We start from the raw sequence: 16,132 nt of genomic DNA, 5'->3' as shown, positions 1-16,132 counted from the left end.
TTTTTTTTTTGGTGCGCTCACACACACGAACGAGTTCAACGTCCTCCAGTGGGATTCCGAGGCTATTAACAGTGAAGCATTTGTTTAAGGCCTTTTGTGCAGCTAATGAAGGGTGGAAGAATTTTAATTAGAGTGTCCTGCTATCTTCAGGCCACAGCGATTGATAAGAGCCTCTAATGGAAGTGTACAGTCTCTAAACCATTTGAAATGAATCGCACCCTCCAGTTCCACTTTTGAAAATGGCTTCAAAGCTCAGTGTCATGCTGGTGTTATCTGCCTGACAGAATGGAGACAGCTTTTTGGCACTTTCAGCTTCATCACAAAGGAGTGATGCTCGCTTAGTCAGGACGCTTGGGAGCACAGTCTAAATTTATTAACTGAGGACTGACCGGTGTAACGCAAGCAGTAATTTACACTTCAGTCCATGGTGGATGAATAGGTCCACACACAAACATTAGGGATGGGACAATATATCAAAATTCAATATTTTGCAATACAAAAATGTGACAATACTTATCATGGGACAGAAAAATGAATTGTGATATTAACTACATTTTATTCCGATGTAGTAACCACAATTGAGACGGCTTGCCCATCACAATTTCACAAGCTCTCCACCGTTATTATATTACTTTCACGAATGTACACATTTTTAAATTGTTGTTTACATTCTAGCAAGCCAACACCATAGCTAGAAACATTTGTGTCCCAGACATAAACATAATTCTGCACGGTCATACTTTGTTGTGATTGAAGTTTTATTTATTACATCGTATCGTGGTTGTATCGAATCGTGAACCCCATATCGCGTATCGAATCGTATCGTGAGATAAGCATATTGACCCCTCCCTAACAAACACACACATGCTGAGTGAGCGTTACCTTGCGCAGCGGTTTGAGCTTGGTCTCCATGATGAACTCATATTTGCAGAGTTCACAGCAGCGAGTGTCGGAGCTCTTGATCCACTGCTGCAGACAGGCCTGGTGGACGAAGCGCAGGCTCCCTGTGCAGTGGCATGGTGTGATCAGAGGACTCTCGTCATCCCCTTCACAGTGACAAATCCTACAGGAGTCGAAGGATACACACACAGTCAGCGCTAAGCTACAGGCAAGACAGCTGTAATAAGAGGAAGACGGGAGGGAAGATCAAAAAGGAGAGAAGTTGCAGGCCAAGCTGACAGATATCTCAAAACTCAGACAAAGTTGTATCATTTCCTGTTGGCCCTAATAACAAGACAGGGTGATCAAAAGATAACTGCTTGTCTAATCCACACTAGCCACAGATAATGAGAGCGAGGTGGGTGAGGACACAGTGTCACAAATACAAAAACAAACAAATTAACAACGTGAACACAGGAGACGTCGCATGTCCCACATGGGTAAATTCAATCAGGACTAACTAATTTGATTCAAAGCACTTCATTTGCAAATCAAAATGACATTCACAAATAATCCACAGTGTTCTTGCAGGAGTGCAGCACAAAACAAAACATCCATATCAAGCAAATCCCCGATACTGTGCATTTTTGTAGCATTAATAATCTGTGCTTCAGCGTTGGAAGAACTGATACGCGTCGCATCAGCCATGATACATTTGAGTCAGAGGATAAGAATAAGATGATTTGTAAGAGACAGTGACCTCAGTGTATTCGCCTCCACCTGTGATGATGAACTAGAGGGCAGATGACTATGTCAAGCAGGTACATAAGTGCATGCAAAGAGTTCAGCAGAATATTCCGGGCACAGATACAGACACCTGGAACATTCAATTAGGCCTCTGCTGCCTCTGAGGACTGGAGGACAGGCATTTCTCAGTGAGGAACCAATCGGATTTTTAATATAGGGCCAAAGTGGTCCCTCTCTCCTCCTCTAGATCACATATCTGGCACTCTCTGGCAGGTGGGAGGACAGCAGCTATTAGTCACCCACACTGAGGAGGACTGTGTGTGTGTGTGTGTGTGTGTGTGTGCCTGTCTGTTCTGTCTGTGTGCACACATGACACAGAGATAGACTGTGAAAGAATCCAGAGTATGCATGCGCTTCTCCCAGTAAGAAGTATGTGGAAGTTAGCCAGAGCTGTGTGTGTGTGTGTGTGTGTGTGTGTGTGTGTGTGTGTGGGAGAAGAGGGGGTGGGGAAGGTGTGTGTGTGTGTGTGTGGGGAGGAGGGGGTGCAGTGTGTCTCAGTGATAAGGGACATAACGGGAGGCTAAAAACAGAGTTGGAGAGGGTTATTAGACACACTGGTGAAAATAGAAAATACAGAGCGACTTATTATCTCCAAGTAAAGTCAATACCATCCAACCACACACACACACACACACACACACACACACTAACCTGCATCAAGCAGAAGCAAAGGACATTATAATTTCAGAATTCAGTGTCAGGACATTGACCTTGTGGCTGGGGCAGAGTCCTCAGTGAATGAACAATAAGCCCCAAAAACCAGCAGCTGCTTGTTCCACCACAACACACATTCAGCTTTTATTAAAGGTCAGGCTGATGTCGGAGTCTGGAATAACAAGGCAATTGCAAAGGGACAGGGATAAGAACTCAGGAAAATCAGAAGTACGGTAGAATGAAGTGTACATGATTTCCCAGCAGAGCCCCCATAGTTAAATGGGTGCAGGCTTCAAGAGGGAGGGGGGGGGGGGGGGGGGGGGGGACCGTCAGGAGCAAGCAGCTATTTCAGTCTATGCTGCACATCCATTTTTCCACCAATGATCACTGATTTGAACGGCAGCAGATACGTGAACCACGAAGGGCTTCTATATTTTCCCCTGAGAGCGACGCAGAGAGCGGTGGCACCTCTGATGCCGCATGGGTAAGAAGAGACGAATATACAGGGGAGCAGAAGAAAGGGGAGAGGGAGACAGCAGGGTGTTCAAATGGGATTGTCTCTATCCCGGTTGAGGAGAGGATAAGAAGACGAGAAGACACATGCGCACCCGCCCGCACACACACATATACACGCACACACACACACACACACACACACACACACACACACAAACAGACACACAGGTTAGAGAGTGAAAGAGCAGGATGATGACTATTTCCAGACTTCACTGATCTGGCCAAAGCGTTACAAGATTAAAAGACAAAGTGAACAAAGGAGGGACCAAAATAGGTCATTTTTATCTGTTTCTCAAAAACAGGAGGGGGTGGAGAGAGCGGGATGAGAGGATTGAGGGATGAAGGGATAGACGAGGCACAATTAACATCCCTAGGAGAGGGTCTTCTATTGGTTATGGCTGGGCTGGTTTGTTTGTCTGCATGGATCACAGGATGATGAACTGCAGGTTTCACATCCTACACATACTGTATTCCTCTTTCAACGAGAAGCAGCCCGGGGACAGCGGTGCCCATATCAAAGGTTGGCGCCTACTGAAATTCACAGATCTGACAAATAACTATAATGTTGATGTGGCGCTTTAAAAATGTAGGAAGGGATAACCACAGAAAAATCCCTACACCTCCACATGCAGCTGCAGTGGAAATACAGTGATCAGCAAGCAACAGGAGCAGCAGAGACTGGAGGGATCTTCTGTTGAGGAATACGTTTACTTGCATTCACAGAGGCTTCACATGCTAGAAATACCTTTAACAGCCTAGATTGTCTGTTCTAAAAGCTATAAATCTCACAAATACAGCCCACCAGATTCAATAATGTCATTCACAGCAACCTGTATACCCCTATTAAATAAAATGACTGTGTAATCCCTCACCCTCTTGTAAATATCCAGCTAAATTGACTGTATTGGTGTCAACAGTGGCACATTCCAAGTACTGTTTGGTATGGGAGGGAACTTAGATTTAATTCGCCTCGCTCGAGCAGCCAAAACACACCCTGTTTAACAGTAATTTTAAGATGGCAGTGGCGCTGTAAGAGTGTGTCAACATTAAAATGTGAGAAGCAAAACAGAGTCGGAAAAATCATAAGCACCACAAGCTGAGAGGGAAACGGGCCCGACAACATTACAACCCTAGCGAGGCAGTCCCTCTCTCTTCTCCTTCTCTCACTCTCTCTCTCCGTCTGCATTGTTTCCTCTTACTTTTCTCCCGTGGCATTCAAACGTGGCATGCAATTTTCACTCTCTCACTCTCGCTTTCTGCAATTCTCTCCATCCAGCTATTCCTTGTTCTGCCCTCGTCCCTAAATATTTCTGGATTTAGTTTCATTCCAAAGGCAGTAAATGAATTTTTTAGCACCTATCTGTTTTCTCCACTTCTGCTAAACAGAGTCTTATCGTGGTGGCGGGGGGGAGGGGCGGGGGGGAAGGAGCCAGAGAGTGACATCAGAGGCGTTTTGTTCTCTCCTCTTCTCAGCCTGTTTTCAGTCTGAGCAGCTTAAGCTCTAGCCTCTCCCAGAGTCACCCTGATCACAGAAAAACACAATTCAATTAGCAGCAGCGCCACTGGAAGCCATCTCCCTTTTCATTTCCCCCCCCCTCTCCACGCATCTGAATGCTTTGCCAGTCTTTCTCTTTAAAAAGAGGCCATGCTCGCCTTAAAAGGGAATATAAAATGTGCTGAGAAGAAACGTATCTTTTAGAGGAAGATTAAGGAAAAACATAGGCTCCAGTTGGTTTATGTGCGAGCAGGAAGTAAAAGCTTGACAGTTAAAGCTCCTATAAAAGGTGACATGTCCGATAAGGAAAAAGACCAAGTCACCTCTGACCAGACTGCCAACTACTACTGAATACTTTCCAGCACGCTGTCAATAAAAGATTGCCTGCTAGCTAATGATTAAAGTCTTATTCCTGGGTGAAAAACAACCACCCACCCACCCTCACACACACACACACACACTCACAGTTAAGGTCAGCCTTTGCTCTGAGCTCACGCTTCAAGCCACCTGACCACATGCTGGTGTGGTTTGTTTGTGTGTATATGTGTGTGTCTCTGTGTGTGTGTGCAGTTAGAGACTATGCACGGCTGTTTGAAGCCAATAATCTGCCTTCTGATCCCTGGGCCTCACCTATTCACCTATTCTAAGCTCACGTTTCTCTGCTGGTACTTTACCAGCAGCCGCCTAATACAATCTGAAGTGGAGTAAATGCACAAACCACTGTTCAGGAGAAGAAGAGACAGACGAATATAATTCCCGATCCCTCATGTGTGAAATACTTAACACTCATCAATCCACTGAAGTGTTGCCAAGCTGCGTATCAACAGACCGATACTGTAACTCCGATCTGAAATGGGCTCAACCCGGTCTCTGTGGGTCCCCAAACTTTTCTTTCTTGAGCAGTGAGTAGTTCCCAACGCTAGCGAGCCTCATCTGCAGGGGCCACACGGCGATGACCTGGCCTGTTATCAGATTTCACTCTCCACTCTGTCCTGCCAAGCTGCTGGCGCCGCCAATCAGATCGCGAGGCAGCGACAGAATGCTGAAGGCCCCGTTGACCCAATCAGCCAGTGACTCCATCAGTTCAACGCCATTTACCGCCTCCTCTGTCCCTCTGTTCCACAATTTCTCCGACAGGCACACGCTCTCTCTTGCGCTTCAATGCTATTACATTTTCTATCCTAACCCTCTGTCCCTCCATCTTTCCCTTAACATTGCCTTTGCCCCCTCTCCCTGCCTCCAAACGTCTTTCCAGTCCTCATACTGCGAGCACGAGCGTACAGCCAAAAGCAACCCTACAAGTGCGTACGAAATCTGATAACCTATGTAAGGCCCTTTAACCCATCATCAATCTAGTACCGTAACACTGAAAAATGATCAAAAACACAGCTTGGCGGCACAATGAAATACAGGGCAGGACACTGGGCAAACAGAAGTGAAATGAAATGAAGTGAAATGAAGCCGTATCTCTTGTTCTAGATGCACACAAGGGTTGATACAGGACAACTGTGGAGGAGGCAAACAGTAAAGGAAGCCATGTAGGTGTAGCACTGTATGTAGACTAAAGCGTCTCTGTGCCAGGTTCCTCTGCTCCAAAGCTCCGTTCCAGGCAGGGGTTTTGAGAACAAATACTATATTAAGATGTTTGCTGGGTAGCTAGGCTCTAGCAAGTCAGGCACAGGGTGAAAAGCGCTCCACTACTCCACAGCGGGTCACTACCATGTCACACGGGGCTCTACCACCTCACGGCACAGGGGCGGACTGGGCTCTACCATGTCACAGGAAGGGCGGGCGTGGATTACACCACCTAGACAGTCACCCACCTGCAGCAGTCCCCAGACAGCGAATAGGGCGAGAGCGGCCCAGTTTTCTCTGAGGCGGGGGACGGGCAGCGGTCCAGGTCGCTGTCCTCATCCATATAGCAAAGGGGAGCTTGCAGAGCGCCCGACCCAGTCACGGTGCCCGAAGTTGGGGTCGCCGGCCGGCTCCTTCCCCTAGGAGCCGGACTGGGCCTGTCCTGCTCCTCCTCAAACACGTCGTCGTCCCCCAGCAGGTCGTCGGGGGCGAAGCTTGCCTCGCTGCCTTCCAGCGGCACGCTGGAGGACTTGTGGAGGCGAGAGGCGTAGCTGCCGAGTTCGGAGCACTGCAGGCTGGCCGAGGTGGAGGAGCGAGAGAAGGGGAGGAAGAGGCGGAGGAAGTTGGAGCTGGGGGAGTGACGGGGGTGGAGGTGGGTGCTGGGAAGAGGGGGAGGAGGGGGGGTAGCGGCCGGGTCAGATGACAGACCGTGGATGGGAGGGACGCCCACCATGTATTTGTAGTTGTTGGTGAAGGAGGGGACGAGGTGGGGGTGGGCGTGTGTGGAGAAGGCCGGGGGGGGGCTCGGGTGCGCGGGCGCTGCGGCGGGCTTGCCGTTGAGCGTACGCGCCCTTCGATCGGCGGCGGGCGGCTGAGCCGGTTCAGGTTTCAGCTCCAGCTCGCCCTCTGAGCAGGTGCGGTCTATGAAGTGCAGACCGCTGGACAGGCTGTCCACACGCTGGCCCACGTCGTTCAGAGAGCGGGAGAACTTGAGCGAGCCGTTGGGGCGGAGGTTGACAGAGGAGGGGCGGAGCAGGGAGAGCCAGTCTGTGCCGAAGGAGACTCGCTGCTTGGAGTGTTTGGAGACCGGCAGGGCGTCCAGGCAGAGGGTGGTGACTGAAATACCTCCTGAACCTTGACAGCTTTTACCGTTAGAATTCAGCAGAACTACCACCGTCTGCTTCTGAGAGTCCTGCTCCTGGCTGCTGGTGTTGGTGTCATGTGAATGTGTTTGTGTGTGTTTATGAAGGAGGAACATGTGATGGACAATAACGGTAAAGGAGAGCAGGAAGAGGGAAGGGCAGGGACAAAAAAGAGAAATGGAATGAAAGAAAAAGACATCATGCATCATAAAAGAAATGAGGAAATAAAAGGTTTTGGGGGTTTTGCCTAACCCTGAATGACCCATGTTACCATGGAACCCATTTTACGGCAGGTTACATAAGTATGCAACCCAGGCTACACCACACGGTGATGCTGTACACTACCGGTAGACCAGTACTGCTCACTGATAAGGTTCTTCTCCAACAACAGACTGATAGATTACATTTATTGCTCTCAGAGGATGCTCTTATCACTGCTCACATAAATAACGCTACTGGCAGCAAGAGCGTATAAAAGCAAACATCACATCCAGAGAGGTCAGAGGTCAAGGCTGAGGGGTTGAAGTGGTGTGTACCTGCAGATGTCCTGGTTGGAGGGAGTGACGGACGTCCTGGAGAAGCTGCACGGGGCGTTTACAGAAGTCGGGCTCCCCGCCTGAGGGACAAAAAAAAAAAAAGTTTAGGACAGACGACACACTCTTAAGAAATCCAAATATAATCCTGAAGTAAGACACAAACAAACTGGATCAAATCATATTTCACGTGTTGCCACGGCAGTCAAAAGCAAACCGCTACGGGCCGGCGTGGTGGGAGTACTCAGACTCGTACCACTGTCAGAGCCTGAATCTGATCTTTATAGAAAGAGTGAAAGCACGTCACGCACTGATGCACAGGATGATAAAAAGGAAAAACAATACTGACAGTTAATCTATCTGATTAAAAGAGTTCCAGGCAAAAGCTGTCTCGGTGCGTCACGGAGCAGACAAAACAGCGCACAGCCACCGAGGGACGGGGAGAGAGAGAGAGAGAGAGAGAGAGAGACACTGTCAGACAGAGAGAGAGAGAGAGAGAGAGAAAGAGAGAGAGATACAGCTGGAAGACATGAGGCTAGAGACGTCTCCAGCCTCCAGAGATGGTTCTGAAACAGAGGCACCTGCAGGATAAGGGCTAATTAAAGAAAAAACACACCTTCTACAAAGCCCCGGCGTTATCCGGCTTTCGCAAATATTCATTCTATGCAGACGGCACAAGTGAGGGTGCTTAAGTCGGCCTTGTATTTTTAAAAAAGTAGTAGTATCCAATGTCCTGGTGTTCTCCCAGAGTGAAAGCAGGCCCAGCGGGTGGGGAGGGGAAAGAACGGGATGAGAGAAGTGTTTGGGTTGCTAACGTAAAGACACGAGGGCCACGGGCATTTTAAACAAGAAACTAATTACCTATCGATTCCATCTGTAACTAAGGGGGAATTTATAGCTCATGGCCTGACACAGATCAATAGAGAATTCAATGTCCATTTCTGCCCTTCACCCTCTCTCTCTCTCTCTTTCTCTCTCTCCATCTACAGTATGGCTTCCCTTTATCTCTCTGTCTCACTTTCAAACAAAGACATACACACTCCCTCTCTCTCTTTCTCTGATGGTTATTGTGTTCTTTAAATAGTTTATGTTCAAGGTTTCTGCTTTACCAAGTCTTTCCATCTCTCCCTTTCTCTCCACCAGCACCCCCCCTCCACACCCCCCACACCCCACTGTTTCTCTGTTTCTTTCTCTCTCCATTTCTCTCTATTTTTTGAAAAAAAAAAAAGGTTATTGAATTATAGTTCTTCTAATAGTTCACGTCCAAGGTTTCTGTTTGAGCGCCAGCAGGAGTCTGTGCTATAAATGTGTAATGAACAGACAGCATTGAGAAGAGGGAGAGGGAGAGAGACAAAAAAAAATTAGATCAAAGCAGTAGAGCAGTATCAGGCAATTGACACTATATTTAACTACATATGTGGAACGTACTGGCTGCCTCGACTCTGCACTTCAGCAGTGGCTTAAAAACAAGAAACTGAGGAAGTGTGTTTGGCTAGGCACGAATATCATCTGACAGAAATCTAAATATAGACTGCCACTAAATGAAAAAGAGGCAGCTCATGATTGCGTTGATGACACTGCGGACTGTATCGTCATTCCTGATTTTATTTGAGTTGTGCAAACATACTGTAATGTTCCATGTCCATAAAGCGCTGTTGTGTCTCTGTTAATCATTGAAGTTGTCATCGAATAACAGATAACAAACTGTGCCAGTTACTGTACAGAACGAAGCCACAGGGTGATAACATAGAAGAGGAACTAATGATTAACTGCAAAGGACTGTATGGCTTCTACTAAACATCTGGTCTCTAACAGCCCGTCTCTTATGAGGAGGACCTTTAGACATTAGCAAATGAATGCCTCCACCTAATAAAACATCAAAACATTGTTTACACTGTACGCAATGCTATTTCATACAGATACTGAGGCAGCCATGACACTGCCACTATAACCTTTTGATCAGAAAACTGTATACAGTTATAAGCAGCGTATTTACATTTAAATTTGTCCATTTACCAAATTCAGTTGTGGTTTCTTGGTTTTGATGTGGAAATGAGATGTAAGCCAGTCTCATGTCACGGCCTGACTTTAATGAACACCTGTTCATTGTCCTCTGTGAAACAAACAAATGCCCAGGCAGGAATTGGACATTTTATGGTAATTCATTATCATAACTTATTTAACCTTTCTCTTTCTTTTATCCTCATGCATAAATTATCCTCTCCTCTACTTGTTTTACTCTCTCTTCCTTTTCCTATTCATCTCACACGTCTCTCTTTTCACGCCTTTCACTACTGTTTCCTTGGCACCCACTCCTCTTTTCCCCATCTCTTTCTCTACCTGGAGAGAGATACCACTCCTATTTTCAGATCTTAGAGGCTATTCAAGAATAATCTTTTAAAGTCTAACAGGAACAATGAATCACCGCCTCCCGGTGAGAAGCTCAGACAAAGCCAGCGACATCTCAGAGTGGCCTGTGTGAACGAAACAGCCGTGAACAGGGACACAAATAGCAAAGCAATTTAAAAGATGACAGCCTTTCTAAACACAAAATGTAAGCAGCACCTTTTTGTGCGTCAGCGCGGTTAGAAATTCTGATTCGAGTGGGACGTGAAATTGATGTTGATGAGGGCTCGATGTCACTGTGCTTAACTTTCGACTACCCAGGGAGAACATGTCAGCGTGATCTAGATTTACTCAGCTGAGGCTACGAATGTGTATATGTCTATAAACTGGGTGCATGTTAATCACAGCTAATACTGTGATGACTGCACTGGGGGAATCACCGCTAAGAGGGACACCGTTCTAATAAAAAGAGTGCAAGTGTTCAATAAAATAAAATTTTTAACCAATAAGGATCTCAACTTATACTAATAATTTGCTATTGTATTATAAATCTGTTTATTTGTTGTACTTTAATCCACAACAATTCCATTCCATTGCATTACCAGAATAATAATTCAATTGTTTTATTCTGACAAGCTATGTAGTTCTAACAAGTTGACGCAGCCAATCAGAGCTGAGGACCCAAACTATCCATTTCATAAGTAAGTGACATGTCATTACATGCCAGTTACATTGACACAAACAAGTTAAAACACATTTGACGAGTGTCATGAAGGCATGCCTCCTGTTCATTCCTGCAATTCCAATCATGTTACGTACACAACTCTGATGTTATCGCTCCTTGTTTGAACAGCGAGCGTTTCAACACCGCCACATCACGGCTGAGGGCTGTTTGAACTCTGAAGACATCAAGAGACTTACTGCAGCCCAACAGGACACGCAAGGAGCGGATGCTTGACGGGGAAAAGGAGGCAGTTTCCACCAAACCTAGTTACCCATTATTATTCACTGGCAGAGTGTTAAAGTAGGGAGCAGAAGCTAACGTCTGGCAAATTCAATCAGACCTAATCTCTTCCACTGACACCAAGCACAGAAAATCCACTGCCAAATAAGATCTTATTTATTTTCATATCAGATCATAAGCTACTCTTGTAGAAAATGGAAGTCAAATAAAAAGTGATTCTTTATCGAGAGACTCTAGCACAGTTTGGCATTAGGGCCTTAATCAGGGTGATTTGGTCGCAGCAGTTGTGGAGCGGGCGAAACGGAAGCAGTGATTGGCCAATCATTTTTCTGGCACTTAAGAGCATCTTAAATCATGCCTATCCATCAGCTACCAATGGGAGCTGGTGTGAACTTTCAGAAACTGGCAATCAGCACAGATGCTTTCAGCCATGGGACATGCTTCAGAGCGAGGGCAGCAGCACCAGGTTTTGGAGAGGACAAAAAAAATCCACTTCCTTCATCAAGTTGCTCAGTAGTAGTAATAGAAGCTTCATGCACAAGAATGTTATTGTGGTGAAAACTGAAAGCGCTTGTTCCCTAACGAGATAGCCACCATTTGAAGAAGCTGAAATCCGCTCTCTCTGATCTGCTCTGTGATTGCTGGCTTACAGGAAAAGGACATTACAGATTACTATCAAACATATGACTCATCGCACAACCTCTGTCATCCTGTTTATGAATGTAGAATAATTTGTTTTTTAAGTACTGGCAAGCAAGTAATGGCAACATGTTTTTTTCCAAAATGGATACACAGCATTTTGAAATGAAACCATTCACGTTTGGTCTCTCCATGAGCCGGAGCCAGCTGCAGCAGCAACGCTGCGAGGATGAGCAACGCTGCGAGAATGAGCAGCACAACAAAGGAAGAATGTTCTGTGGTCCAAAACATCAACAATTAACTTCATGTCCTGCAAAACAGCAGCTTGGCCTGGTGAGAGCAGGAGCGGGCTGCCAAGCTAGGAACTTCTCATGCAGAGACCTAGAGGAGGAGAGACCCGGGTTGTGCACTGCAGCAAAAGAGCCTCAAATGCTGAAAAAACAAACGCAGCGGCTCGAAATATTAGAGCACCACCAGATGTTTTGGCCGACTGGTCAAGGGCAGCCCACTGAGCGGTGGGTGGGTGCTGTGTGTCTTTATCACGACTGTAATACTTTAATACCTTCCAAAACAGTGTGGGAGGCATCACACAACTCCCTGGCACTGTGCTAAAGAGAGAAGCGGCTGCAGCTAAGCCTCATGACCTCGCCTAGTGGAAACTCAGCTAACGCCAAATCAACAGCCAATCCTCAGCCCACACCCCATGCTAACATAAAGCTTTTATGCCGTGTTGTATATGGTAATACCACAGTGGCCACCCTTACATTTTCCTCCCGACACCACCCTTTTTTTTTTTTTAAATGACTTCGTTTCTCAAGGCCATTTCTTTCTAAATAGCTTGATGAATGGCACCTATTGAATGGATGAATCAATGATAGAACAAATATAGAGCAGACAAGAGATAATGGATTTGTCGTTGTGAGGATACATGTAGCCATTTATATCAAGACCACACACCTTTATCTTCCACAGTGACAAGCTCGATGATGGAGGCAATATGAATGTCTTTATGGAACAATTTATCTCTCGGCTTGATAGTTTGTTTTCTTGTTAGTAGATAAATCTGTGTGTGTGTGTGTGTGTGTCTGTCTGCTGTGTGTCACAATAGGTATTCAGGAAGGGATGCTAGCAGTGACTGGGTACCTAAGTATGTTTTTCAACCGTTTTTCCTCAGTTAAAGGGGAACAACACTTCAGTTTAAGAATCCATGTTATTCTCATAGTTCAATATGAAAAACCTCCAAAGCTAGAAACCAAAGGACCATTAGTAATTGTCAAGTTATCATTATGTAGCTGGAGTTCCTTTGACTGAATGAACTAATTTTGACGACTTGCTGGATGTTTTGAGCTTTCACATTGAAATGAACTGAATTCTGTAGCTGTGCCACCTATGGATGTTAGGGAATCTCTCCTTCTTAGACCGACTCGATGTGAATCTCAATACGTAGTTAGCTATCCAATACAGGAGAGATATCTTTAAGTAGGTCAACTATTTGATACGAGTGCATTCATTTTTGATTTGATCTGACAAGATTCGATTTGATTCAGTGCCAGAGTTTATGGAGTCTATGGTGTCCTTATTTTGACTCTGGTTGGGACTCAATGTAAAAAATCAACATTATCCAGCTATGAAACAGAAATGTCAATGTTAGCATGATAATGTCATTAGCAACATACTGTATATAGACAAGGCACCGGTATAGAACAACTGACATTTCTGACATTCTGACAATTCCACTGTGACACATAATGCACCTTTGTTTAATATTTCTCTGGAGATTAACAACATACTGTAAATGAACTTGACCTACATTTCACATTCTTTCAGCAATGGGAAAATTTGACTCACTGCTAGAAAAATGAAAATCTTTCATTCCACCCCACTGATACTGCAGTTGTGAACTTCTGAATGTATATCTGCAGAAAATCACCTTTTGTAGTCGCACAGATCATATTCTGATTGTAGCAGCTCACAGAGGAAGTAGTTGCAGGGTGACGGTGTGCTACAAAAACTATACAACACAACAGCTGTCAAGGGTGGGGAGAGGACTTCTCATTCTATTCCCATGCAAGTTTTCCCAACTGGTCCAGCGATTCAAACCAGTGACCTTTCCAGTCACAAGCTGACTCCCCTTTCTTTAACTATTGGACTACTGACAGACTGAACTGTCCTGGGAAATATAAAAACAAACCTAAAATCTGCCGTTCGGTGGTATTACCCTTTAAGAAGCCTGGGGAGGAGAAAACACCACCTGGCAGGCAGACTGCTGATTATTAATAAAAGCTGTCAAAATTAGGAACCATGTTCATTCTGTACGCCTGATCACATCATTAAACACACAGTTGTCAGAGGAACGGTGGCCCAGGAAGGACGTTCAATGACAATATCGGGTGTCCAAAAAGTCTGGAATCATACGGTAACTGCTAACTAGAATCAAACCTGCTTGTAACAAGTGGGATGCAAACCCAAGCCTCCATTCAGGGACCAGAAACCCTGGTGTCTTAGACCACTTGGCCATCCCGACAACTTGTGTGTGTGTGTGTGTATGTGGGGAAAGCAGGTACAACAACAAAAAATATGATCTCAGACTTTTTGGACACACCCTACAATAAGGAACTATCTCATATTTATATGTCGTTTACTGCTCAAGCTAGACTGTATTTCTGAAGCTACATTACTGATGACACAGCACAGATTAATTAACTTTGCTCTACTTAAAGAGAGCCATTCTCAATTTTTCAATTTAATTCTCCAATTTGGAAATTAACACACACACATACACATGCAGCACATACACACTTACTTCTAACCCTATATCTGCAAACTGTCATCCAACCAAATACTGAGTTCACTTAAATAATGACTGATGGTTGACTGACTGATCAATGAATTGATCAGTCAACCAATCAATAAGTTTTTTGAATAAGGGGTCAGTGGTCAGTGTAGTCTTAACTGGGCTATATACAGTCAGGGAGTAGCCCGTTGTCCCAAGCAACAATATTCATTTAACCTTTATACTCACTGTAATCCTCAAAATTATTATTGTTATATTTGTCACTAGGGTGCAATAACTTCCAGACCGACCGGCTCCCGGCTCAAACGTGCCGCTGCAGCGTTCCCGTGGCGACGCGGTGACCCTGACATCTATTAGCACAAGTAAGGGGTTTATCCACTAAGAGGCTCAGGAGAACAGAGATTGTGACCTTCGAGCCAGATTCGACACAGGCAGTGGGCTTGCCTGAGGTAGGGAGGGAGGGTGAGAGAGTAAGAGAGGGACAGGGAGGAGAGAGAGAGAGAGAGAGAGAGAGAGAGAGAGAGAAAAGCATGGAGAAAGGAGGGATGGGAAAGAGAGAGAGAGAGAGGGAGGTGAGGAGCAGAGGCAGAGCGGCCCACGCTGGGCGGAGGAGGTGTAAAGACACGTCTGCTCTCCTCTCTGATCAGAGAGGCGGCTCTGATTGGGGCGATGTGAGAGAAGCAGGTTATCAATCAGCTGCTCTCCGTCCGCAGCATGTTTCTCCTCTCTGTCCGTCTGTACCTCTCTTCACAGTTCATCTCACTACACACAGCAGCCCTCCTGTCTTTATTTTCTCTCTCCGTCTCCGTCTTTGTTTTGGAGCAAGGCCATACATCTTTCATTCAGATATTCCATTTATGTGCGCTTACCTTTGAAATATTGCTGGACCTGCTTGCAGAATGACCCAGAGGCTTTTCATTCTGTAAGAGACGGAAACAAAGACAGCTTCAGTAACTTCATATCAAATATACAACAGCAACAGCAACAGCGATATGATGTCTCCAATCAACAAATGCATATTGCACACTGAGAACTGGCATATGGCGTATAATTAGTATCTGTATGATACTTCGTTTGCAGAGAATAGTGAATGGCCAGCTGTTTGGCAGCACACAAATACTCGCCCACACACACTCACTCACAATACACATTTGACCCTTTGAAGCAGAGCAGCCATTTACAGACACTAGACAGAGGTTATGCACCGTGAAACTGAGAATATAAGCAGTGCGGAGTCCGCATATGGTGAAGTGATAAAATACAAATGTTTTTATATGAAAGGACATCAAAGACATCTTATCATAGGTTATGGCAGGCATAGGCAAGCCTGATTCACAGCTGGTCTCCCTCTAATCAGATCACCACAGGCCCTCGAGCCCGAGATGTTTGAAATCTTGAGTTAAAACTCTAAAATCAAAACGCTATCAAAATATTTGTATCATTACCCAGGTAGCAAAACCAACCAACCAAGTCTTCCAAAACAGTCAAGTTTTATTTTCAGGCTGTAATGATCGTAGGTTTTCACTTGTTTTTTGGCTTGCATCAGGGAGTCTGATAAACAGCCACTGGGGTGTTGCGCTGCATTCATTTTTGTTATTAAAGCTTTGCGTGGTTCTTAATGAGTAATCAATCATCGTTACATAACGACGAGTTCACACAGAGTCTGACAGGGCCGTGGGGCTTCGGAGAAGAACAGGCGCTCACAGGAGGGGGAAGGCTGCTCTGTGGGAATAGCGTTTAACTTTATAAACACATACAAAGACACCAACGGAGACACACCCGGACTCC

The 16,132-nt window shown here is 45.5% G+C and overlaps 1 protein-coding gene across 4 annotated transcripts in view; it reads right to left on the bottom strand.

Annotated features, from left to right (window-relative positions):
* marchf8 (membrane-associated ring finger (C3HC4) 8) overlaps positions 1-16,132 on the bottom strand; it is a 78,048-nt gene that overhangs the window by 7,771 nt on the left and 54,145 nt on the right. For all 4 annotated transcript variants that reach the window (XM_071914172.2, XM_071914174.2, XM_071914173.2 and 1 more), the window contains 3 exons: positions 15,214-15,264; positions 7,605-7,684; positions 883-1,063 (listed from right to left, as the gene is read on the bottom strand). In XM_071914172.2, coding sequence (XP_071770273.1) covers positions 883-1,063; positions 7,605-7,684; positions 15,214-15,264 — 312 coding nt within the window. The remainder of the gene's footprint in view (positions 1-882; positions 1,064-7,604; positions 7,685-15,213; positions 15,265-16,132) is intronic.

Source organism: Centroberyx gerrardi, chromosome 15 (assembly GCF_048128805.1).
Source record: "Centroberyx gerrardi isolate f3 chromosome 15, fCenGer3.hap1.cur.20231027, whole genome shotgun sequence".
Lineage (NCBI taxonomy): Eukaryota > Metazoa > Chordata > Actinopteri > Beryciformes > Berycidae > Centroberyx > Centroberyx gerrardi.
This window is presented reverse-complemented; position numbering and strand designations above follow the sequence as displayed.